A 27346-nucleotide genomic window follows, 5' to 3' on the forward strand; every position below is an offset into this window, starting at 1 on the left:
AAAAAAAAAAAAAGGAATTATATATGTGAGATCAGTAGCAACTAAAAGTTTTGATGGGAAGCCTCGGGGGCAGTGAGTTGAAGATAATGGTGATGGAATAATTTGGAAAAGGATAGAGAGAATAGTAGCACAACTGGAAGAACATAATCAATGTCACTGAATTGTACATGTAGAAATTTTTGAAATGGTGTATCTTTGGCTATGTATATTTTCACCAAAAAAGAAAAAAGGTCCTCCAAGGTCGAGGAGCGAGAGTGTTGACATGTTGTGGGGTTGTTAACCAACGTCATAAAACAATATGCGTACTAACTGTCTAATGAGAAACTATTCATTCTGTAAACCATCACCTAAAGTACAATTAAAAAAGAAAAAAAAATGTATCAATCATAAGTGTGCAGGTCAAAGAATTTCAAAAACTATACATACCCATGTCACAGCACATGGATCAAGAAATAAGACATCACTGGCACCATGAAGCCCCTCTTCCTTCTTTCCAGTATCTCTCATGTCCCAAGGGTAACTGCTCCCCTGACAACTAACACCACAGATTAGTTTTGCACCATAAATAAATGGAATCATATAGTATGTACTCCTTTGTGTCTGGCTTTTTTTGTTCAACATTGCATTTGTGAGATGTGATCTTATATTTTTAATAAGCATCTTCAGAAGTGAGTCTGTAGGTGGTCCCAAACAATATTTTGAGAAATACTACCCTTGATAATATTAGGCAGCTAGGTGGTACAAATAGTTAAGTGATTGACTACTAGCTGCAGGGTTGGTGGTTTGAAACCATCTAGAGGCACACTGAAAGACAGGCCTGGTGGTCTGCTTCTGAAAGGTTGAAGCCTTGAAAACCCTATGGAGCAGTTCTACTCTGCACGCATGGGGTCACCATGAGTCAGAGTTGACTTGATGGCCACTAACAACAACCACCACACTTGATAGTAGATTGAATCAGATTACAGGCAGTCCCTGGATTATGAACGACTTCGTTTCTAAGTCTGTCTTTAAGTCAAATTTATAAGTAAGTTGGAACAGTTAGGTACAGTTCATATCTAATGCAGTTAGTCAAATGTTTATCTTGTTATTGTTGTTAGGTGTCATCGAGTTGGTTCCAACTCATAGCGACCTTATGTACAACAAAATGAATCACTACCAGGTCCTGTGCCATCTTCATGATTGTTGTTATGCTTGAGCCCGTTGTTGCAGACACTGTGTCAGTCCATCTCGTTGAGGGTCTTCCTCTTTTTCGCTGACCCTCTACTTTACAAAGCATGACGTCCTTCTCCAGGCACTGGTCCCTCCTGATAACATGCCCAAAGTATGTGAGATGAAGTCTAGCCATCTTCACTTCTAAGGAGTATTCCAGCTGTACTTCTTCCCAGACAGATTTGTTTGTTCTTTTAGCAGTCCATGGCATATTCAATATTCTTTGCCAACACCATAATTCAAAGATCGCAATTCTTCTTTAGTCTTCCTTATTCATTGCCCAGCTTTCACGTGCATATGAGGCGACTGAAAATACCACGGCTTGGGTTAGGCAAACCTTAGTCTTTAAAGTGACCGTCTTTGTTTTTAACACTTTAAACAGGTCTTTTGCAGCAGATTTGCCCAATGCAATGCATCTTTTGATTTCTTGACTGCTGCTCCCATGGGGGCTGATTGTGGATTCAAGTAAAATGAAATCCTTAACAACTTCAATCTTTTCTCCATTTATCATGATGTTGCTTATTGGTCTAGTTGTGAGAATTTTTGTTTTCTTTATGTTGAGGTGTAATCTATACTGAAGGCTGCAGTCTTTGGTTTTCACGTGCTTCAAGTCTTCTTCACTTTCAGCAAGCAAGGTTATGTCATCTGCATAACACAGGTTGTTACTGAGTCTTCCTCCAGTCCTGATGCCCTATTCTTCTTCATATAGTCCAGTTTCTGGGAATATGTGCTCAGCTTACAGACTGAATAAGAATAGTGAAAGGATACAACCCTCATGCACTCCTTTCCTGACTTTTAACCATGCAGTATCCCCTTGTTCTGTTCCAACAACCGCCTCTTGATCTATGTACAGGTTCCTCATCAGCACAATTAAGTGTTCTGGAATTCCCATTCTTTGCAATGTTATCCATGATTTGTTATGATCCACACAGTCAAATGCTTTTGCATAGTCAATAAAACACAAGTAATCATCTTTCTGGTATTCTCTGCTTTCAGCCAGGATCCATCTGACATTAGCAATGATAACCCTTGTTCCACATCGTCTTATGAATATGGCTTGAATTTCTGGCAGTTCCCTGTTGATGCACTGCTGCAACCGCTTTTGAATGATCTTCAGCAAAATTTTACTTGTGTGTAATATTAATGATATTGTTTGATAATTTTCGCATTTGGTTAGATCACCTTTCTTTGGAATGGGCACAAATAGGGATCTCTTCCAGTCAGTTGGCCAGGGAGCTGTCTTCCAAATTTCTTGGCACAGACGAGTGAGCACTTCCAGCACTACATCCATTTGTTGAAATATCTCAGTTGGTATTCCATCAACTCCTGGGGACTTGTTTTCCAATGCCTTCAGTGCAGCTTGGACTTCTTCCTTCAGTACCATTGGTTCTTGATCATATGCTACCTCTTGAAATGGTTAAAAGTCGACCAATTCTTTTTGGTATAGTGATTCAGTGTATTTCTTCCATCTTCCTTTGATGCTTCCTGCATCGTTCAGTATTTTGCCCATAGAATCCTTCACTATTGCAACTTAAGGCTTGAATTTTTTCTTCAGTTCCTTCAGCTTGAGAAATGCTGAGTGGGTTCTTCCATTTTGGTTTTCTAACTCTAGGTCTTTGCACATTTAATTATAATACCTTACTTTGTCTTCTGAAGCTGCCGTTTGAAATCTCCTGTCCAGCTCTTTTACTTCATCATTTCTTCCTTTCAATTTGGCCACTCGACATTCAAGAGCAAGTTTCAGAGTCTCTTCTAACATCCATTTTGGTCTTTTCTTTCTTTCCTGTCTTTTTAATGACCTTTTGCTTTCTTCAAGTATGATGTCCTTGATGTCATTCCACAACTCGTCTCGTCTTTGGTCATTAGTGTTCCATGCATCAAATCTATTCTTGAGATGGTCTCTAAATTCAGGTGGGATATACTCAAGGTTGTACTTTGGCTCTCGTGGACTTGTTCTAATTTTCTTCAGCTTCAACTTGAACTTGCATATGAGCAACTGATGATCTGTTCCACAGTCGGCCCTTGGCCTTGTTCTGAGCTTCTTCATCATCTCCTTCCACACATGTAGTAAATTTGATTCCTGTGTATTCCATCCAGCAAGATCCACATGTATAGTCACCATTTATGCTGTTGAAAAAAGGTATTTGCAATGAAGAAATTATTTGTCTTGCAAAACTCTATCATGTAATGTTTGGCATCATTTCTATCACCACCAAGGCCATATTTTCCAGCTACTGATCCTTCTTCTTTGTTTCCAACTTTCACATTCCAATCACCAGTAATTATCAATGCATCCTGATTGCATGTTTGATCAGTTTCAGACTGTAGAAGTTGGTAAAAATCTTCAATTTCTTCATCTTTGGCCTTAGTGGTTGGTGCATAAATTTGAATAACAGTCGTATTAACTGATCTTCCTTGTAGGCATATGGATATTATCCTATCACTGACAGCGTTGTACTTAAGGACAGATCTTGAAATGTTCTTTTTGATGATGAATGCAATGCCATTCCTCTTCACGTTTTCATTCCTGGCAGAGTAGACCATATGACTGTCCAATTCAAAATGGCTAATACCAGACCATTTCAGCTCACTAACGCCTGGGATATCAATGTTCATGCATTTCATTTCATTTTTGATGATTTCCAATTTTCCTAGATTCATACTTTGTACATTCCACGTTCCAATTATTAATGGATTTTTGCAGCTGTTTATTCTCATTTTGAGTCATGCTACGTCAGCAAATGAAGGTCCTGAAAGCTTGACTCCATCCATGCCATTAAGGTCAACTCTACTCTGAGGAGGCAGCTCTTCCTCAGTCATCTTTTGAGCACCTTCCAACCTGAGAGGTTTATCTTCTGCCACTATATCAGACAATGTTCTGCTGCTATTCATAAGATTTTCACTGACTAATTTTTTTCAGAAGTAGACTGCCAGGTTCTTCTTCCTAGACTTTCTTAGTCTGGAAGCTCAGTTGAAACCTCTCCACCATGGGTGACCATGCTGGCATTTGAATACTGGTGGCATAGCTTCCAGCATCATAGCAACATGCAAGCCCCCTCAATATGACAAACTGACAGACGTGTGTTGTCCTTAGCATATAGCATATAGTGTACCTAGCTACGCATAAAAACACTAAAGAAACACTTACAGATACACTAAAATGTCTTTAACATAATAATATAGTAATAATAATAGTGTTTTGATGTGCGTCACAAAGTAGTGCCTGTTTGTTATTATGAACCACTGTATGTACCTGGAATTTTTAATATAATAGGCTTTAAGGGGTTGGTTTGTAACTACAGGTTGTAAGTAAGTTGGGTGTTCGTAACCTGGGGACTGCCTGCCTTACTGACGAAGATCAAAGACTACAGCCTTCAGTATAGATTACACCTCAACATGAAGAAAACAAAAACCCCACAACTGGACCAGTAAGCAACATCATCATAAATGGAGAAAATATTGACGTTGTCAAGGATTTCATCTTACTTAGATCAACAATCAACACCCATGGAAGCAGCAGTCAAGAAATCAAACAACATGTTACATTGGGCAAATCTGCTGCAAAAGACCTCTTTAAAGCGTTAAAAAGCAAAAATGTCACTTTGAGGACTAAGGTGCGCCTGACCTAAGCCATGGTATTTTCAATTGCATCATATGCATGTGAAAGCTGGACAATGAAAAAGGAAGATCGAAAAAAAACTGACGCATTTGGATGTGTTGGTGAAGAATATTAAATATACCGTAGACTGCCAGAAGAATGAACAATCTGTCTTAGAGGAAGTACAGTCAGAATATTCCTTAGAAGCCAGGATAGTGAGACTTCATCTTGCTTACTTTGGACACGTTATCAAGAGGGACCAGTCTCTGGAGAAGGACATCATGCTTGCTAAAGCAGAGGGTCAGTGAAAAAGAGGAAGATCTTCAATCAGATGGATTGACACAGTGATTGCAACAACAGGCTCAAACATACCTACTATCTGAGGATGGCACAGGACCGGGCAACATTACGTTCTTTCATACATAGGGTTGCTATGAGTCGGAGTCAACTCGAAGGCACCTAACAACGCTTAATACTAGATAGAGTCAGAGTACAAGGTCTTCAGGGGTCCCTGGAAGTGCTACTGGTGAACTCAGGGAAAGGTGACCAGGACTTAATGACTGAATCATTGTATCACTTAGCATCTGGGGCTCAATTTCTAATCTGCAAAATGATGATAACAGAATCTCCCTGCCTACTTCACAATGATTCAATCCAATTTATTATGTATCAGGAGTTGGGCTCAGTGCTTAGGATACAAAAGTGAATACAATAGTATTAATGTTCTCAAGGATCAAGATGACCCACAGACAACTGGTTGTAATTATAATCTGAAGTGCTGTGCTCATCTTTCTACTCTTACCACTAATTCATTACATTTGTATATAAATTGCTTTAGTATTTGGGTTTCATAGGATTCCTCTGAAAGATACAAAAGTTATTCTAGATAAAGAAAGAAAAACATAGAGAAGTTAAGCTACTTATCCAAAGTCATACAGCTAGTACTTTGTACTGTATTATCCAATCACTATGGGTTCGTGGCATAAGCAGTTTGCAATCAGCTGCTAACCTAAAGGTTGGTGGTTCAAACCCAACCAGCAGCTCCACAGCAGTAAGATGTGATGATCTGCTTTTATAAAGATTATGGTCAAGAAAACCCTGTGGGGCAGTTTCTGTAACATATGGGGTCACCATGAGTCGGAATCGACTCAATGGCAATCGTTCTTTTTTTTTTTTTTTTTTTTTTTTACATTGCCCCAAATAGGGAGCAATGAATTCTGCTGAGGTCCAAAAAAGGAAAACATTTACTTACAGAAGAGATAGTGTGTAGGCCTGATTACAGGCTATCTGAATTCTCTAAACAGACCAGAGATATGGAGAGACAGTATGGTCAAAATACAGAGGAGCTAAAGCATGTAAGGTATTCCAAAGAAGGTGTATAGTCCATCCTGGGGCGTGACAGGAGATAAAGGCTGAACAATAGGATGGAATCAGATTGGAAAGGGCTTTGAACTGCCATGTGACAACATCTATCACACACATAACTGTGGGAACCAGTAAAGGTTCAAATATGAAATCAAAAGGGGATTAAATGTTGTCTTAGTTATCTAGTATTGGTATAACAGAAATACCACAGGTGGATGGCTTTAACAAAGAGAAATTTATTCTCTCCCAGTCTAGGAGGCTAGAAATCCAAATTCAGGGTGCCAGCTCCAGAGGAAGGCTTTCTCTCTCTGTCAGCTCTGGGGGAAGGTCCTTGTCATCAGTCTTGCCCTGGTCTAGGAGTTTCTCAGTGTAGGGACCCCAGGTCCGAAGGACACACACCCCTCCTGGTTCTTCATTCTTGGTGGCATGATGTTCCTCCCTTTCTCTGCTCACTTGTTTTATATCTCAAAGGAGATTGACTCAAATACAACCTAATCTTGTAGATTGAGTCCTGCCTCATTATTAACATAACTGCCTCTAATCCTGCCTCATTAACATCATAGAGGTATGATTTACAGCACATAGGAAAATCATATCAGATGACAAAATGGTGGACAATCATACAATACTGGGAATCATAGCCTAGCCAAGTTGATACACATTTTGGGGGGACACAATTCAACCCATAACAGATGTGAAATTACTTTGTAACGGTATAACTCTAGAATTAAGGAATGATTATTCTAGCTGTTATTAGGCAAAGAATAGTAGCTAGAGGGCCCTGCTCTATTTAGGACATTGAAGCAATGTCCTGTCTCCTTTTGCAATACCCAGTGGTATGTGTAGAACCTTCCAATAACTGGTTTTATTTTTCATGAGTACAATGAAATGGCCTCTGTGAACACAAAAGGCCAAATGTCTTCCTTAACCACACCAAAAAGTATCACAAAAGACTGTCTTTCTTTTAGGGGATCACAAAGGGCCATCTGGCCTCAGATAGACTGAAATCCATTCATATAAGCTTCTCTCAGAGGAAATTACATGAATTTTGTTTCTATAATATTGCAAATTAATTTGATAACATCAACTGTCATATAAAATGAGTCTCCTTATGTCTATCTGAAGTGTTTTTTGCTGAGATTTAAATCCAATTCCTCTCATTTATTTTCTGTGAAGATGGAGGTCATTTGGCTAACAATTTTTCATAAGCCATCATAGAATAAAAGACTGTTATTAGATTAACAAGCCTTTTCTTCTCTGGACCATTTAATCCCCTAAGGCTATTTATTAGAACATTAATAGCAACTTTAGCCACTGTCTCAGCAAACTCTACTGTCCAGATCTGGAGAAACAGGTTAGGGGAAGAGACCACATCTGATGGATAATTTAACCCCAATTTGAAGAGAGGAGTTTATTGAACTTAAAAAGTTAATGGTCACATATGAATATTCTTAGCAGCATTATTTATAATAGCCATAAACAACAATAACAAAAAACCCCACTGCCATCAAATCAATTTGATTCTGACTCATAGCAACCCTATAAGACAGAGTAGAACTGCCCCAGAGGGTTTCCAAGGCTGTGATCTTTATGAGAGTAGACTGCCACATCTTTCTCCCGAATAATAATAGCCATAACTAGAGAAAACCTAAATGTCCACCAACTGGTGAATGAATAGACAAAGTGTGATATATCCATACAATGGACAACTATTCAGCAATAAAAAAGAATGAACTACTGATACACGCTAAGACACTGATAAACCTGAAAAACATGCTAAGTGAAAGAAGCTAGACAAAATAGATCATATATGATATGATTCTATTAATATGGAATACCTAAAAAGGCAAATCTAGAGAGACAGAAAGTAGACTAGTGGTTGCTAGGTCCAGACGGTGGGTAACGGGGTTAACAGTTAATGACATGAGCAATCAGTTGGGTGACGGAAATGTTCTAAAACCGATTTATGGTGATGGCTGTACAACTTGGTAAATTTACTGAAAAATCACTGAATTGTACACTTGAAATGAGAGAATTATATAATATGTAAAATACACTTCAATAAAGGCATTAAAAAAAAAGTCAATGGTGACAGTTTGTAGTAAAGAGAATGCTGAACTAGTTCTCGTCCTTGTCCTGCAATTAACTAGCTGTGTTGCCTTGGGCATGTAACTTCCTCTCACGGGCTGACAGCCTTCTGCAAAATAAGGAGGATGGATAAATTAACACCAAAAGTCCCTTTAGTTCTAAAATTCTGTGTCTAGATCTGAATGTGCCATGAAACAGTGACAGCAGCATCATTCTTGCATGGAGGTTAGTTTCCTTCTGGTGCCCAAGCCTTTTGTGTTACATATGAATTCAATCTTTCTTTATCGTGGGTCTGGTTCTATGACCTTTGAAGACATGCTTACTTGCCCTTCTCCGTTGTCTGACATTTTCAAAAGTATTGCTGATTGCTTATTTTCAAAATTATTCATGATTGCAACCTACTAAGTATGTTGCTCTTCCAAACAGAATTCCAAAATGGGAGACTGAACCTGGTCTAAGGTAACAAAAGAATTCACTAGTCCCACTTTGTGTGAAATCTTTTTGTCAAGTGGGGTTTTCACCTAACTGCAATGTGATCTGGACCAGACCTTCCTACTTTATTGATGAGAATGTCATGTTGGATGAAATCAGAAGCCTTTCTAGAGCCTATATAGATAATATCTATTTATTTTCCCTTATAATCTTAGACTGTCACTCTATCATAGGAGGAAATTAAATTGGTCTGCACAATTTGCTCTTTACAAAGCCCTGTTCTTTACTTCCTTATGCTCCTGGAGGAGGCCAGCCATCACTCATTTGTTCTGGTAAAAAAGTTAAGCTTTAATTGTTGCAATCTCCTTTCTGTTTCTCTGTGCATCTCCCATCATACAATGAGAAGCCAAAAACGAAGTACATAATTCTTATGTTTAAATGGATATTTCTAGTGTAACAATACATGCCAAGAGAAAACATTATGATGGACTAAATGGGGAGCTAAGTCAATCTGAGAACTGAAGGGGGAAATGGTCAGACGTATAGGACCACTAAACTTTCAGGGCAGCTTCCACAGCTGCATACAAAAGGTCATCTGCTCAACCCAGAAAGCTATGGCCTTCTTCTGACAATTATATAAATTATAGAGTAGATTTCATATATCAAATCCTGATTAACTGGGATTGGAATCAAGATGAGTTCTTCTTTTCACATGAACCATGAGATACTTTATTATATGTCAAACTTGAACTAGAAATGAAAAGGATAGAAGACTTCATTGTTTATTTCCAATCACTAAAGCTACCTAAGTGCCCTGCCTTACCTGTCAGCATAAGCAGAAAACCGCACATGACAGCACTCTACCTTGTCCAACAGGAACAGGCAAGCAAGGATGCTTGCTGTTATTGGCACTCAAGATTTAAGACTTGAACTGATACCAAGAACAGAGCAGACAGGAAGAACTCGAGATAAAGAAACACATTCATTCCACCGAATGTTAAACAGTAATAAAAGATCTACAGAAATTTACAATAGCCAAAAAGGCTGGACTGCCAAAGTGCTAAAGTACACACAAACATCTCCTGTCTAATACTTAAACAAAGGACATAGTAATGACAGAAGAACAGAATATTACTTGGAAGGCAGAAACAGGGAAAACCATGACCATTTTCAAACTTTTTTAAAGAATAAAAGTAGTAGCCATCTATCTATCTTTTACTAGGTGATGATCTATGATGTGCATAATGGTATTAGTAAAAAGAGAGAACTTGTATCAGACTATACCTGAGAAATTAGGTATCAATCTCCCTCATTCTCAACCTCCTGTGTGTGAAGATGACTGATATACTCCTAGTTAGAATTGTGGGGGGATAGCAACAACAGGTAGACAGATTAGTCATGGGTAAAGATTCAGAATGATCTCCTTCAAGTCAGCCGTGGTTGTTGTTGTTGTTAGGTGCCATCAAGTCGGTTGTGACTCATAGCGACCCTGTGTACAACAGAACAAAACACTGCCTGGCCCTGTGTCATCCTCACAATTGTTGCTATGTTTGAGCCCATTGTTGCTGCCACTGTGTCAGCTCATCTTGTTGAGGGTCTTCCGCTTTTTCACTGACCCTCTAATATACCAAGCATGATGTCCTTCTCCAGGGACTGATCCCTCCCAATAACATGTCCAAAGTATGTGAGTCGTAGTCTTGCCATCCGTGCTTCTAAGGAGCATTCTGACTGTACTTCTAAGGCAGATTTGTTCATTCTTTTTGGCAGTGCATGGTATATTCAATATTCTTCGCCAACACCATAATTCAAAGGCGCCAATTCTTCTTCGGTCTTCCTTATTCATTAGCAATGGTCAGCATGAGCACTAACTGCAATCCTTCAATCCAGTCCTTAAACCTACCATATGCTTTGTTTCATCAGTTTATTAAATATAGCAGGGGTCAGTAAATTGCAGCCTGTGGGCCAAATCCAGCCAAGTACCTCTTTTGTAAATAAAGTTTTACTGGAACACACCCACGCTCATTCGTTTATATCTGGTTTATGGCTGCTTTCATACTACAATGACAGAGATGAACAGCTGCAATAGAGACTATATGGCCCATAAAGCCAAAAAAATTTAAGGGGCCCTGGTGGAGCAATGGTTAAGTGCTTGGCTGCTAAACAAAAGGCTGGCGGTTCGAACCCACCAGTGACTCTGCAGAAGAAAAGACCTGGTGATCTGCTCCTGTAAAGATTACAGTCTAGGAAACCCTATGGGGCAGTTCTACTCTGTCCTATAGGGTCCTTGTGAGTCGGAATTGACTCGACGGCACACAGTAACAACAAGAAGCACTCAGCTGTTAATCGAAAGGTTGGCAGTTCGCACTCACCCAGCAACTCCACATGAGAAAGACCTGGCGATCTGCTTCCGTAAAGATTACAGCCTAGAAAACCCTACCAGGCAGTTCTACTCTGTCACATGGCGTTGCTATTAGTCAAAATAGACTCGACAGCACCTAACAACAACGACTTTTACAGAAAAAGTTTGCCAACCCCTGAAATACAGTTTTGCTACCAGTGAGTATATACACTGTAATGGTGATGTGTGTCAGATGGAATATTAGGCTGAATATACCATGAGATGTAGTGTAAAAGAGGGTATGACTTGCTACTAAGGGATAAGAAGCAGACACATGGTATACTGTCCAGCTAGCAACAAACACTGAAATATTTGAGGACTTTGCTCAATAACATAGCCCTGGTTGCCTACTGATCAAGAGCTTGGCTTCCAACCAAAAGGTCAGGAGTTCAAATCCACCAGCCGCTCCTTGGAAACCCTATGGGGCAGTTCTACTCTGTCCTATAGGGTCACTGTGAGTCAGAATCGACTCAATGGCAATGGGACGGGACATAGGACGAAATGAACAAAGATGCTGTTATGGATCTTGACATTGTTATACTGCAGAAATGACTTATGATGATTTTCTGAGTAAGCCGGTATTATTTTTTAATCCTGCTAAGTGTCTTTAAATCCCTTCAAATGTGCTGGCAAAAAATCTAGTACTTAAAACTGAATAAGGCATATAAAAGATGTTGAGAAGCCACGGTTTTAAACCATCATCACAGCCCTCAGTTTTAACTCATCTGGACATTTGACTAATCACTAATCAGCCTCTGATCAGGAGAGTTCAGTGCACATTCACAAAAATAAAAAAAAATAAAAAAAAAAAAACAAACCTAAATTAGATCCAAAGATAAAAAGGGTCTTTTTGTTTCCAAAGAGATAGGACTTCTCCAAAGGAACTTATCCCAACTAGTGAAGCAGGCCATGCTTTGGGTATTGAAGGCCACATTTCTGTTGGACTTTCAAAATGCCTGCCATCAGATATCTGAAAATCTAAAAGAACATGTTAGAAGTAGCTAAATGGACAGCAAATTTTTTTTAATGACAAATTGAGAGAAAAACCATAATGAAGTTTTTGTAGACTAGCCAAGAAACCTGGTGAGAAGAGAGAGTAAGGGAATGGTGGAGAGATATCTAGGTCCTCCCCTCACCCCCAAAGTACCAACCATAACCATGTTAGATTTGGGGAAAGACTGGGAGAGGAAAATAAGGAAGGAGAAAAGGATAAAGTGGGAAGGGAACATGGGAGGGGCTTATGAGAGCAGTTTGCATTGCAAGAATTTATAGCTACTAAAAGAGCAACAGGAACACTCCACCCTTTCTCTTTCCCACCCTTCCTCCCCACCCCATCCCCATTAAACATTGAATTTAGCAAGATAAGTTACTCTGAGAGAAACAAACTGTGAAGTTACTGAACTTCCTCACTTTTCCCATCAAACATTCCTTGGCTAAATCACTTAATGAGACAGAAAATAGGCCTAGCATGGAACTGGGTATGTGCACAGTATGGACAATTGCACAATTCAGCTTCTCAAAACAAAGCAAATCTTCACAGGCACAGACATGCAGGTGTGTTTAAAATAAAAAGGAAGAGATAGAGAGAGGGAGAGAGAAAGATAGAGAAAAGGAGAGAGACAGAGAGAGAGAAAGGAAGAGAGAGAGAGAAAGGAAGGTGAAACACATTAGTCATTAATTTTTCAGACTATTTTCCCTACCTGCCAGAATGTTGGAGATGGAATGAAAAGTGCTTTAAAGGCCAGCTTATAGTCTACATTTAAAGCTAAGCCACACCATACAAAGAAGTGCAGAAGATCTGACAGGGATCACAACAGAGGGTCCCGGACAGAGCTGGAGAAAAATGTAGAACAAAATTCTAACTCACAAAAAAAGACCAGATTTACTGGCCTGACAGAGACTGGAGAAATCCCGAGAGTACGGCCCCCAGACACCCTTTTAGCTCAGTAATGAAGTTACTCCCGAGGTTCACCCTTCAGCCAAAGATTAGACAGCCCCATAAAATAAAACAAGACTAATGGGGCACAACAGCCCAGGGACAAAGACTAGACGACAGGAGGGGACAGGAAACCTGGTAATACGGAAACCAAGGTCAAGAAGGGAGAGTGTTGGCATGTCATGGGGTTGTTAACCAATGTCATGAAACAATATGTGTACTGTTTAACTAATGAGAAACTCGTTTGTTCTGTAAACCTTCATCTAAAGTACAATTTAAAAAAAAAAAAAAAAAAAGAAGTGCAGAAAACTCTCAGTATCAATGATACCCGAGTAGATGGAAGCAGTCCATGGGAAAACGTGAATGACCAAATTGGCTACAAAGGCTCACCAGTCTCCCAACTGCCTAGAGCTAACTATTTTTCTCTAGTTCAAGGTGAGTGAGCTTGGCTAACTGGGGGTTCAGAAGGCCCCTGCTCAGGCATCAAATGCACCTATCATGAGACTGAGACACCACAATCTGGGCCATACAGGTTAGCACTTTCTGAAAAATTCTTCCCAGAGAAGTTATTTTAATCTTTGGTTTACACTACCTTCCCCACTCCCAAATCTTCCTATGCTGACCTGGGCTTAGGAACAGTGGGGCTGCTGGCAGCTATCATTAGTCAATAAAAGACAGAACTGGTGTCATAATCACTCTGTAACTGCTAGCTATGACAAATTGACACTTGAAGGACAGAATAACCTCTATAGGTATTTTTTAAATTTTTATTAAGAATCCAGTGAGCACGATATCTAAGATGTGCTGTAAACTTCCTCCTTGGTCCCTGCTTCATGTCCCTTCCCATTTCCTCATCTCCCGTCTTTGTTTATATGTCCCTGCCATATTCCTTCCTGTAAAAAGATTCATGTTTATAAAAACTTTACTTAAAATTACTTGCATGGCTTCTAGAACCATAGTGGAAGATGCTAGATAAATCTCACAGAAAGACTAGCAATAATATAAGTGAAAATGCACCTCTAATTTCCTATGTTGCATGTTTACATCCAATAATTCTCCTTTCCTCAAATCTTCATTACACATCTAAGATACAACTATTGGTCTCTTCTCGTTCAGAGCAAAAGAGAAAGAAGGGAACCAAAGACTCAGAGAAGAAACTAGTCCACAGGACTAACAGTCTACACAAACCACAGCCTCATCTACCCTGAGACCAGAGAAGAACTAGACAGCACCCAGCTACCACTAACAACCCAATCAGGGCCACAATAGATGGATCTTGACAGAAGGGAAAAAAATATAGAACAGAACTTAAATTCTTAAAAAATCCAGACTTACCAGACAGGGTGAGACTAGAAGACTCCCCAAGACTATCACCCTGAGATATTCCATAAACCTTGAACTGAAACTACCCCGAGGTCACCTTTTAGTTAAATAACAGGTCAGCTCATAAAATAAAGAATATTACCAGTGAGTACTGCGCTCCTTTAAAAAATCATCTATATGAACCAAACAGTCAACAATTACTCTAAAGCAAAGATGAAGGGGAAAAGGGAAGAGAAACCAGATGACTGGAAACGAAAGATCCAGAATGGAATTAATGAGAATGTTGATACATTGTGAAAAATGTAACAATGTCAGTGAACAATTTGTGTAGTAATTGTTAAATGCAAACTTTCACCTTAAACACAATAAAATATTATTTAAAAAAAAAATCTTCATTATGCTTTATGATAGTACCAGTCCAATGATGGAGCCCTGGTGGTATGTGGTTAAGATCTCAGCTGCTAACCAAAAGGTTGGCAGTTCGAATCCACCAGCTGCTCTTTGGAAACCCTATGGGGCGGTTTTAATGTGTCCTATAGGGTCGCTATGAGTTAGAATCAACTCGATGGCAATGAGTTTGTTTTTGTTTTTATTTTTTTGGTTTTACTCCAATGATACATGATCATTTAACAGATAAGTGAAGATTATCTGTATGCTGCAAGCAAGCCCAGAAGAGAGGCCTGCGCACAACATACAGAAGAAGGTTGCTTAACAGCTTTATGTTAAATAATAGCTCATCTATGAGATCATAGAATAAGTCATTAGGAACATTAGCGCTGTCCTGATTTTTGTCACAAAGCTATAAATTCTCTGCAAAATATCTTTTTCCAGTGGTTAATAAAGAACAAACTGGGACTTTTGGTACCAGCCAAGACGGAGTAAGCCCACTCCAGCCTATCTCTCCCACTGATTACACCTAAAACCTCTGAAGAAAACACAAAAAGCAGCTACCTGTGGACAGAATACCACAGCAGGAGGATAGGTGAGGAAAGACCATATTTGAAAGACAACCAATAAGATGGTGAAACCATGGAGGCCTGATGACGGTGGAATGTTATCTTTAAATTGGTGAAAGCAAAGAGCTGTCAACTCAGAATTCTATATACAGCAAAAATATCCTTCAGAAATGAAAGCCAAAGACAATCTCAAATGAAGGAAAACTAAGAGAATCTGCCACCTGAAGACCTGCACTAAAGTAAATGCCATCCAAAGTTCTAACGGCTGAAGGGAAATGACACCGGACGTAAACTTGGAACTTTAGGAATGAAGGAAGAGCAACCAAAACAGTAAACATCTGGATAAATATAACAGACTATTTTTCTCCTCTTAAATGTATGACTGTTGAAAGCAAAAATTATAACATTGATGGGATTTTCAATGTATGCAGATATAATAATACAAAGGAAAAAATAACTTAAAAGGAAAGCGCCAGAAACATAAAAGACAACAGAGGGTGAAGGGTCCTATTTGGTTGTAAGGCTTCGAGGTTTTACTTGAACTTGTAAAAATATAACTCTAAATAGATTACAAAAAATTAGTTGTATTTATTGTAACTCCTAGAACAACTACTTAAAAATAATACAAAGCCAGAAAGTCAATAGATAAAATAAAAATATTTTTTAAATCTAAAAAAAAGGCAGAGGAGACAAACAAAAATAATAAAATGATAGACCTCAATCCAACCATGCAACATACACACACATACATAATTATTATAATTAAGGGGAAAAATAATGAAACCATGGGCCCAGCTTTTCTTCTTCTAATACCAATCTAACAAGTTTTTCTAACGCCAGTCATTTTGATTTATGCTCTGTGGAGACTGACAGTAAAAATGTTTGCATATTTAAAATTAAATTTTAACATACCCTGTCGAAGAGGGCAAAAAGTTGTCTCAAGACATCCGAAACAGGCAACTTCAGATACTCTGCAAATTCTTCAATTCCAATTCTTCCTCCTTTTGAGGAACTTGCAATAGAAGCATATTCATCCAAATGCTTACGAATACCATCCCAATCTAATCTAAACAAAGAAACATAAAAACATGTTATTAGCTCTTTACAATTCAAATGAATATTTTATGAGCATTGTTTTATTAATTTATCTAAGGGAAAATATTTGGTGTTAAATTTGAAAAGGAAAATAAAATAGGCATTTAAACTACATATTGAATATGTATGCAGACATTTAATTTTTTTAATTAATCATCCCAAGTATCTGAAGGGAATAAAAGTACCTGAGAAGACGAACAATGTAGTGGTACAATAAATGACTCACAAAAGAAAATAAAGCAAATTCCCTGGTAGCGCAGTGGTTAAGAGCTCAGCTGCTAACCAAAAGTTTGGCAGTTCGAATCCATCAGCTGTTCCTTGAAAACCCTATGGAGGAGTTCTACTCTGCCCTATAAGGGTCGCTATGAGTTGGAATCCACTCAATGGCAATTTTTTGCTGTTGTTGTTCATGTGGTTTAGTCAATAACACTGAGTTGGTACAAAAGAAATTACAATTCTTGCCTTCAAGGAGCTTTCAGACTGACAGTGAAGTAGGACTCACGTTTTACAAATTGTTGTGATAAGGAGATTCGTTAGACTATACACATTTCCACTAATCTAAGTAACAAGAAATCAGGATAATAAAACACTGAAAAATATACTGTAGCTTATTATATCAAGGCCTGTCTCTGCCTTAAAGAATCAGAGAGGTGACCTAACATACTTCTATATCCAATTTTAATGACTACCTAAACCTTTCAAACCTATAGGAGTATTGTGAACTTAACATCAAAACAATAAAGCTAAACATTTTTGTTATCTAGCAGGTATAAATAATGCTTGCCCATATCAGTTATCAATATTTTAATATTGAACTTTGATACAATACCTAATTCTGAACTTCCTTCCTAGGGAGGACGCCAAGGTCTATTAAATCAATAAATTCTGCAATTCCCTAACAGGACTGAGAACAGATGAGTTGTACTAAGAGGGGGGCTTTTACATCAGATAATTCAAAGGGAACGTTCTATAAGGTTTAAACAAGATCTTAAAAATGCAAAAGAGTGTTTTTGCCTCTTTTATTTTTTTTTAAATTAAGTACCCAGAGGAAAAAGCGTAGACATAGAGTATTTAAAAGGACTCTTGGTGGTGCAATGAGTAAGTGCTCAGCTACCAACTGAAAGGTTGGCAGTTCAAACTTACCCAGTGGCTCAACAGAGAAGGACCCGGCAATTTGCTTCTGACAACAATAACAGAGTATTTAAAATCCAGCGATGGTCAGAACTGCTACTATTCAAGTCAATTCGTGTTTCACATGTGAGGTTCTGCCCACCACATGCCAGTATCATCTAATTAAGCTATCCTTTCATAAGAAGGAGTCCCTAGGTGGTGTAAATGGTTAACGTGCTTGGCTGCTAACTGGAAGTTTGGAGGTTTGGGTCCACCCAGATGTGCCTTGGAAGAAAGGCCTGGCAATCTACTTGTGAAAAATCAGCCATTGAAAAACTCTAATGAGCACAGTTCTACTCTGACATATATGGGATCGCCATGAGTCAGAGTGGAGTTGGCAGCAACTGGTTTTCTCATAAGAAGGCAACAGGACTTACTCCCTACTCAGAGCCATTTCTAAGCAGGGAGGAGGGTCTGTGCTGATACACAATTACTATCTTCAAGTTAACTGCTCTTGAAAAACCAAAACTAGGTGGACTAAGTGGGAGGCAAATTCACAACCCTGGCTTCCCTGATAAACACCATGTGAGTCTTAGAGCCAAGCATTAATAAAGCAAGAGAAAATAAACATACAGGATTTCAGATCTCTTCTGGATATCTTTATGAAAGTGTAGTAATTTTAAAACACACTTACTTCAATTTCCGGCTAATTTTAGTAAATTCCACCAACCCAGTTTCCATAGGCAATGTTAGCTGTCCTGCTGAAATCATCAATCTGCAGTCTTCATAGGTGTGATCTGTAACTGGTATTCCCAGAGCACTAAAAGTGTTAGAAAGCAAACTGAAATTCAGTGTTTAAAACAGGTGATGATTTTTCATTAGGCCTGAATCAGTCAACAAACAACAGTAGATGGAAAAGTATTTACTACTTATTCAACCAGTAGCTCTGGCTTTTTCTTGCCAGGGACTTATTCCTCTACTTTGTCACTGACTTACTGGGCCTTGATTTACTCTTCTTATGTCCACATGCTTCTGTCTTTGCAGCTGATCAGTTTTGTTTTGTTTTAACTATCACAATAATAATAGTTGGCTTGAGTCTCATGGAAAGTAATTAGAAAGTACCAGCTGGCACTTAACCGAAGCCTCAGTTTTCTCATCTGTACATAGGAATAACGTTTTTATTCGACTTATCCCACAGGATTATGGTAAGGACAAAATAAAAATGCATATGGAAGTACTGTGTAAACAGATAAATGGTGGTTGTATATAGTTTATTTGATCAATCTATACAAGCCTCTAGTCATACGTATTTTCTGATCTTTTAAAACTGGTGATCACCTTCTTGCTACATAACAATCTTTTGCAAATACTGGAAAGAACTGATAATAAGCTATTTCTTCCAAACCTAAATGTCTTCCAGCCTCAAAGGAGAGCATAACCTCTACTATCTCCTTCCTGCTCAGAGACCTGATACTAGTGGAATATATTTGAAAAAATACATATTAATAAGCAGTAAAAAAAAAAAAAAAAAATCACTGAGTACCAAGAAGAAAAGCTGTGCAGAACATGAAATAATTTCCTAAAGATCCCTCTTCACTAAATTGTGATTTGCAAATATTCAGTGCAAATCATAAAATTAGGTATTCAAGTGTATTTGATTTTGTTGAATCATTGCTAGGAACATTAAATTCTGAAGACTGCAATCAGAATTAAAGCATTTTTTTTTCCTATCTATAACTAGGCTGTTTTTACCTAGTTATATTTTGGCATAAGAAAATAAATATTTTGGCATAAGAATATAAAAAGATGGAAAATAAAAATTAAAAATATTTCAGTAATTATAATACGAAACAGGATTGCTTGTGGTTAAGAATGTGGGCTTTGGTAACAGGAAATGCGAGTTTCAGTCCCAGCCCCAATACAGTATCCTGTCTGATCTTGGGCAAACTACTTACTCCTCTGAGTCTCAGTTTCCTCGCTCACCTCACAGAGTTGCTGCAAGGATTATGTCAGATAACACGGGTAAAGGGCCTATATTAAGCACTATAAATGTTTATCGGCACCACCATGACCTTACATCTACTCTGCTCTTTACCATTGTACAGATGCTTTCATCATAGATTTTCTTGAGTCTCACAATAACCAAAACTATGAGAAAGGCAAAGCAAGGATTATTATTCCCATTTTACCTATGAGGAAAGCAGGCCTTGAAGAAGACTTGTTTATGGTTGTACAGCTAATAAACATCTTTCTTATTCTTTATCCAAGGCCCTAATATCCACACCTCCAAACTCAGAAAAGGGCTGCTTTAACAAATCCCTTCTCTGTTTCAGCCACATTTTGGGAGGCCAAAATATCTGATACTAATTCTCTCAGGTCCTAGCACTTATCACCTTTCCTAACATGTAGGCAGAAGCTGAAATGAAGACATAAGAAGAAAGAGGAAAAAACAATGTAAAAGCAAATTTTGTACCTGGTCTACCAACTAGATGAAACAAGCATATCTAGGTACACAGAATAGCAAAGTGATCTGCTAAACATTTAAGCATTTATTCCTTGTTGAAAATAAAGGGTATTCTGCTGTGAAATATTAAGATGACTTCATCTCTCTTTTTATATATATATATATGTATGTATGTATAGATACATGGATGGATGGATGAATGGATGGATGGATAGACAGATAGACAGACAAATAGACAGGCACCCTTGTAGCACAATGGTTAAGCATTCAGTTAACTGAAAGTTTGGTGGTTCAAACCTACCCAGAGGCCCTGTGGGAGAAAGACCAGACGACCTGCTCTTGCAAAGATTACAGCCTAGAAAACACTATGGGGCAGTTCTATTCTGTCACATGGGATTACTATAAGTCAAAATCAACTCGATGGCACCTAACAACAGATAGACAGATGATGTTGTTGTTGTTGTTAGGTGCCCTCGAGTCAGTTCTGACTCATAGTGACCCTATGTACAACAAAACGGAACACTGGCCAGTCCTGTGCTATCCTCACAATCGTTGCTATGCTTGAGCCCATTGTTGCAGCCACTGTGTCAGTCCATCTTGTTGAGGGTCTTCTTCTTTTTTGCTGACCCTCTGCTTATGATGTCTTTCTCCAGGGACTGGTCCCTCCTGATAACATGTTCAAAGTATGTAAAACGAAGTCTCGCCATCCTTCCTTCTAATGAGCATTCTGGCTGCACTTCTTCCAAGACAGGTTTGTTCATTCTTTTGGCAGTCCATAGTATGTTCAATATTCTTTGCCAACACCATAAGTCAAGGCATCGATTCTTCTTTGGTCTTCCTTATTCATTGCCCAGCTTTTGCATGCATACGAGGCAACTGAAAACACCATGGCTTGGGTCAGGCACACCTTAGTGCTTAAAGCGACATCTTTGCTTTTTAACACTTTAAAGAGGTCTTTTGCAGCCGATTTGTCCAATGCAATGCGTCATTTGATCTCCTGACTGCTGCTTCCATGGGCGCTGATTGTGGATCCAAGTAAAATGAAATCCTTGACAACTTCAATCTTTTCTCCGTTTATCATGATGTTGCTTACCGGTGCAGTTGCGAGGATTTTTGTTTTCTTTATATTAAGTTGTGATTCATACGGAAGGCTGTAGTCTTTGATCTTCATCAGTAAGTGCTTCAAGTCCTCTTCATTTTCAGCAAGCAAGGTTGTGTTATCTGCATCTTGCAGGTTGTTAATGAGTCTTCCTCCAATCCCGATGCCGCGTTCTTCTTCACATAGTCCAGCTTCTCAGATTATTTGCTCAGTGTACAGATTGAATAAGAATGGTGAAAGGATACAGCCCTGATGCACACCTTTCCTGACTTTAAACCACACGGTATCCCCTTGTTCTGTTCAAATGACTGCCTCTTGGTCTAAGTATAGGTTCCTCATGAGTACAATTAAGTGTCTGGAATTCCTATTCTTCTCAATGATATCCATAGATTGTTATGATCCACCCTGTCGAATGCCTTTGCATAGTGAGTAAAACACAGGTAAACATCATTCTGGTATTCTCTGCTTTCAGCAAGGTTCCATCTGATATCAGCAATGGTATCTCTTGTTCCACGTCCTCTTCTGAATCTGGCTTGAATTTCTGACAGTCCTCTGTCGACGTACTGCTACAATTGCTTTTCAATGATCTTCAGCCAAATTTTACATACATACATCTATGCATACATACACACATTCATCCATACATAGATATAGATGTGGACATAAATAAACTTATTATGAAGTCATGCTTCCTGAGCTTAAATTCAGAGTTCTCACATTCAGAGTGCTGGCCTATTAGCGCCAAACCTGCTACTCTGAATGACAGAGGGAGTTGGTGCCTGGGAAGAGAGTGCACACCTGGAGGGCCCTGAGGCTGTCTAGGTGGCAGTCATAGTATAACACAGTCTTTCATTACAAGACAGAGGGTGATTTATCTAGTCAAAACAGTAGCCAGTTCAAGCTCCCTTAAGTGCAAGCAAATATTTGCTTTATGTTTTATAGTTTCTAAATCTTAAATTTATAGTCAACCCTTAATGGGGGAGACTTTTTCCTTTTCTCTGCATCTTTTTTCCTTGCAGGCTTTCTCCTTTTTGGTGCTACAATCACTAATGCCTTTGAAACACCCAGCCTGGGCTGCTATATGGAGACTGAGGGGAGAGAGGCAGGCCATGGCAGAAATCACTGAGACCATCACAAGGCTTTGGCTGAAGGGCCAGTGTGGACCAGCTTGGCACAAACCACCCTGCAGAAGGCACCACCTGGTGTTTTCAGGTTATTGTGCCCCGTGGCAAAAGCATCTCCATTAATAGCTGCAGATGGGGAAAATACTTACAGATTGTCTTACTGACCACATCCCTGGCATGTTATTTTACTTACCAAAATGCGTTGTGGAAAGCGGCCCTCAAAAGAAAACCTTAAAACTACATTAAATGCCATTTATCAGCAATCTTCAAATTATTTACTGATTATAATCATATATAGACACTTACTCTGCCATGACATTCCGGACTCTGTTGGCAAAAAGGACAGGATCGCTCTTTTCTTCATGATTAGGTACTTGAACAGGCAAAAACTGAAAGACAAATATACCTGTCCATAACAATCCTTAGGCCTAAAGCATTAAATGCTAAATAAATTAATTTAAAACTCTCCATCATTATATTAAAGGAGTCCTGGTGGTGCAACAGTTAAGCGCTTGGCTGCTAACTGAAAGGTTGCGATTCAAACCTACCCAGCGGCTCCTCGGGAGAAAGACCTGGAGATCTGCTTCTGTAAAGATTACAGCCTGGAAAATCCTATAGGGCAGTTAGTTCTGCTCTGTCACATGGGGTTGCTATGAGTTGGAATCTACTCCACAGCACCTAACAACAACAACATCATTATATTAAACCCCCTACCTTTCTAGAGTAGAGGCTGCATGATATAAAGGAAGGGACGCTGGGCTTGGGCTCAGGAGACCTGTATCCAAATCCTGGCTCTTTTTGTGTATTCCCAGTGTATCATTTAACTTTTCTCAACTGTCTCCTGAACTCTAAAAGGAGGGCTATGATCTCTACTTCCCTGGTGCTATGGATTGAATTGTGTCCCCCAAAAGCGTGTGTCAACTTGACAAGGCTGTGATTCCCAGTATTGTGGGTTATCCTCCATTTTGTGATCTGATAATCCTAGCTGTTATAAATCCTAACCTCTATGATGTTAATGAAGCAGTATTAGAGGCAGTTATGTTAATGAGGCAGGACTCAATCTACAGGATTAGGTTATATTTTGAGTCAATTTCCTTTGAGAGATAAAAGGAGAGAGAAACTAGTAGAGAGAAGAACCTCATGCCACCAAGAAAGAAGAGCCAGGAGTAGAGCAGGTCCTTTGGACACAGGGTCCCTGTGCTGAGAAGCTCCTAGACCAAGGGAAGACTGATGACAAGGACCTTCCCCCAGAACTGACGGAGAGAGAAAGCATTCCCTGGGAGCTGGTGCCCTGAATTCAGACTTCTAGCCTCCTGGATTGTGAAAGAATAAATTTCTGTTTGTAAAAGCCATCCACTTGTGGTACTTCTATTATAGCAGCACTAGATAACTAAGACACCTGCGTTGTTGTGAGGATGAAATGAGCCAGTGTCTGTGAAGGAATTCTGCCTATAGCTACTAAGATCTTATTCTCAGAGCTGCATTTTCCACCACCACCCCCACAACCCACTGCTTTTTGTGAAAAAAATTTTTTTCCTTCATAGTTTATTTTCTCTATCCTTTCCAGTGTCAACCGTTTATCCTTATATATTCATATTTTTATCATGTAATCTAATTTTAGGTTTTGTTATTTTTTTTTCTGCCATTTTTACCCGTAGTATTGACTAAGGAAGACCCTTGATGAGATGGATTGACACAGTGGCTCCAACAATGGGCTCAAGTATAACAACAATTGTGAGGATGGTGCAGGACTGGGCAGTGTTTCATTCTGTCGTACATAGCGTCGCTGTGAGTCAGAACTGACTCAATGACACCTAACAAAAACAACAAGTATTGCTTTCTAGCTTTTGCTTAATATAATGTTTTGCTTTACTTTTTTTTAAAATTTCATTCATTTTGTTGTTGTTGTTGCGAATATATACAGCAAAACATGCACCAATTCAACAGTTTCTACATATACCATTTAGTGACACTGATTATGCTTTATTGTTTTTAATTTTACTTTTTCTCCACGTGCTGTTCTGTGATGCCTCATTTGTACTGCCCTTATTTTTATTTATAGTATTCCAACAGTAAAGAATTTTGGTGTCATATTCAAATCACTACATATTTTGGGAGTATCTACTATATACAAGGCACCATGAAAGCCAAGATTAATAGGCCCCTATTCCTGCTCTAAAGGAATTTTAATAGGAGAGACCAATATATCAAGAACCCCACGTGCTAAGTCATCAATCTCCTATTTTCCCCAATTACAGGTGGGGTTACAAGCTTAATTAATTTGTCCAAGGTCACATAGGCCACACACCAGGATTCAGCTCAAGGTCTGTCAAATTCTAATGCCCTCACTTTCCCCACTAAACCATCCTTCCTGCAGTATGACAGAGGCAGGGAGGAAATGACTAATTTTGCCAGAGGGCATGGAAAAGCAGCCAAAAAAACTTTACAAAGCCCACTTGATCTTGACGTTTAATAATAAATATAATTTCTCCAACAGCTACCATTTATTCAATATAACTATGAACCAGGTACCATACTAGGTGCTTCATATGCATTATTTCATTAATCCTCCCCCATTTTAATCAAAAGGAATTGAGGTTCAGAAAGATTAATTGACTTGCTCAAGATCTCATAGCTCAATTTTATTCAACAAATATAGCTTAGGCACCTACTATGTGCCAGGCACTGCTCTAAACCCTAAAGTCACAACGAATGGTCCCTGTACTGAAATTCTCCATGCCATGGGGTAGAAAGACCCAGAAATATAGAATTTATGATATAATGAGCCAAGTCCACTGAGCTAACTACCATCCATTAAGTATCTACTGTGTGCTAGGCACTTTATATTAGGGAATTTATCATTAGCTCTCACAGTGATCCATTTCCTGCCATTTACCGTTTCTACCAATTACTAGATAAATTAGATAAATAAATCTAATTAGATAATAAATTAGATATTAGATAAATAATGAGGCCAGAAGAGGTTCAACAATATAGCCAAAGCCACACACAACTGGCAGGGCCATAATTTGAAATGAAAGACTTGCATTAAAAAAAACACCACTTTTGGACTCACTTGAACCTAGTTTCAAACTTTGTTAATCATGTTAAGATGCCTACAGACAATAGTGACTCAGAGACAGAGTTTAAGCAAGGGGGTGACATGGTCAGGCCCAAGTTTTGGAGCCATAACTTCAGTGGTGGGGAATGGATGCACCCAAGAGGTTAGGAGGCTAAGAGCAGGGAGAAGCCCTGGAGGCTACAGCAGTCACCCTGTGAGAGATGGGAAGACCATGAATAGAGGGAACATGGGTGAAGAGTGCATGAATGCAAATGGTATTTTAAGATAAAATGGATAAGAACTGTAGATTAATGCACTATATGTCATTTTATTTTTCACGTTTATTTGATTAATTTCCTCTCCAAGGGGGCAGTGCCATGTTGCAGAGAGACCACTTGGCCTGGGTTTTTGTCTTGGCTCTGCTGTATGATTCTGGAAACGTCATTTAGATTTTATGCATCTCAGTTTCCTCTCCTGTCAAATGAGAAAGTTTGACTAGATGATCTATAAAGTCCTTTCCAACTAAAACTCTATGTCTGGCTTACCTATTTCCAAAAACCAAACTCGCCGTCGAGTCGATTCTGACTCATAGTGACCCTACAGGACAGAGGAGAACTGTCCCATATGGTTTCCAAGGAGCAGCTGCTGGATTCAAACTGCCGACCTTTTGGTTAGCAGCTGCTGTAGCTCTTAACCACTGCACCACCAGGGCTTTCTATTTAGCATCCAGTTATTCTTTAAGATGGAAAAATAAACTAAACCACTAGAGGTCCCCACATCCCTTATATATCTGCAACAACAAACTCTGCAAACAAATACTTGCAAACATTCCTTCCACCTTGATCTAGTAAAATCTCTTATACTTGCTTAGTATGCAATCCAAGGAAGAAAAAAATAACAAGCTAAAATCAAATGTTCATAAACTATCTAACAAAATAGCATAAGGAATTAAAGTTTTTATTTTCCATATAATTCTTCTTTTTTAAAAAATCAAATGACCATTTATAATACACTTGATTTGTAGATCATAAAAGCATATATTGAAAACCCTGAAAAATAAATTGCTGCTACACTGTTAACCAAGTATAATACAAGGAACTATAGATTTGGTTCCTATTAGTGTAAGTAATATTTTCCATGAAATGATTTTTAATAACTCTCATATTGGTGTGGCATTTTGTTCTTGGGGAAAAACATTCCACTGGGAGCACACAGGAATTAAAAGCCTAGATTTGACATTCTCAGGCCTTAGAGGTCTCGATACCTCCTGCAAAACAATTCAACGGAAATTTTAATAAAAAGTCACCTCTCCTAGGATAAGACCTTGTCCTCAATACCACATTTTCATTTTGTACAAAGCCATTCAAAGTGTGAAGCATGGACATAGCCTTTATCTGAGAGGGGAGATCAACCAAAAGAGAAGAACATGGTTGCCATTATCTATTAGCATGCCACCCCAACACACATGAAAATACCCCAGTAATTTCAGGATCCCAAGTTCTTTGCACCTTCATCTTTTCTTACTATCCTCAGTATCCACACTGATGACCCACCTGACATCTTCATTTCATAGCCCCTTCACCTGGCCACAGATATTCTTCTCAATTCTACCTCAGCCACAGAAATAAACATATGACTCTAAACTCCTCCTCCGACAAGTTTTTCATTCAGAGTTCCCCCTCATTATCCATTAGTGCTTACCTCCCCCGCTAGCCTGGTCCCACATGGACTGTGGGAACCCAGGGGTCACCCTCAAGACCTGCACATCCCTCTTTATCCACTCCCTCCTGGCAACATCTGCCTGCCTACCTACACTAGGCTTCAGTCAGACACTTCCATACGGCCTCTGTCACCAAGAATCTTTTACTTCTGCCATACCCATGATGCCAATCACAAATCCTGTCACCCCTCCTGATGTTGCCTTCCCACTCCTGTTAGAGACCACTGAGGGATGCTAAAGAAGTTACAAAACCTCATTAGTTGAGGCTACTACAAATTCTTACTAACTTCCATAGGGGTCTCACAGTTGCTTGAAAATTATTTTATTTTCCCAAAGTGACCATAAATCAACTAGTAGCTGTCAAGTTG

The 27346-nt window shown here is 38.9% G+C and overlaps 1 protein-coding gene across 2 annotated transcripts in view; it reads right to left on the reverse strand.

Moving 5' to 3' along the window:
* The window catches only part of LPCAT2 (lysophosphatidylcholine acyltransferase 2), a 98605-nt gene that overhangs the window by 24318 nt on the left and 46941 nt on the right, over positions 1 to 27346 (reverse strand). For both annotated transcript variants that reach the window (XM_023726893.1, XM_012554192.2), the window contains exons 9-11: positions 22504 to 22586; positions 18205 to 18330; positions 16218 to 16371 (exon numbers count right to left, since the gene is read on the reverse strand). In XM_023726893.1, the coding sequence (XP_023582661.1) occupies positions 16218 to 16371; positions 18205 to 18330; positions 22504 to 22586 (363 nt within the window). The remainder of the gene's footprint in view (positions 1 to 16217; positions 16372 to 18204; positions 18331 to 22503; positions 22587 to 27346) is intronic.

This window comes from Trichechus manatus, unplaced genomic scaffold, assembly GCF_000243295.1.
Source record: "Trichechus manatus latirostris isolate Lorelei unplaced genomic scaffold, TriManLat1.0 scaffold00014, whole genome shotgun sequence".
NCBI classification, from domain to species: Eukaryota; Metazoa; Chordata; class Mammalia; order Sirenia; family Trichechidae; genus Trichechus; species Trichechus manatus.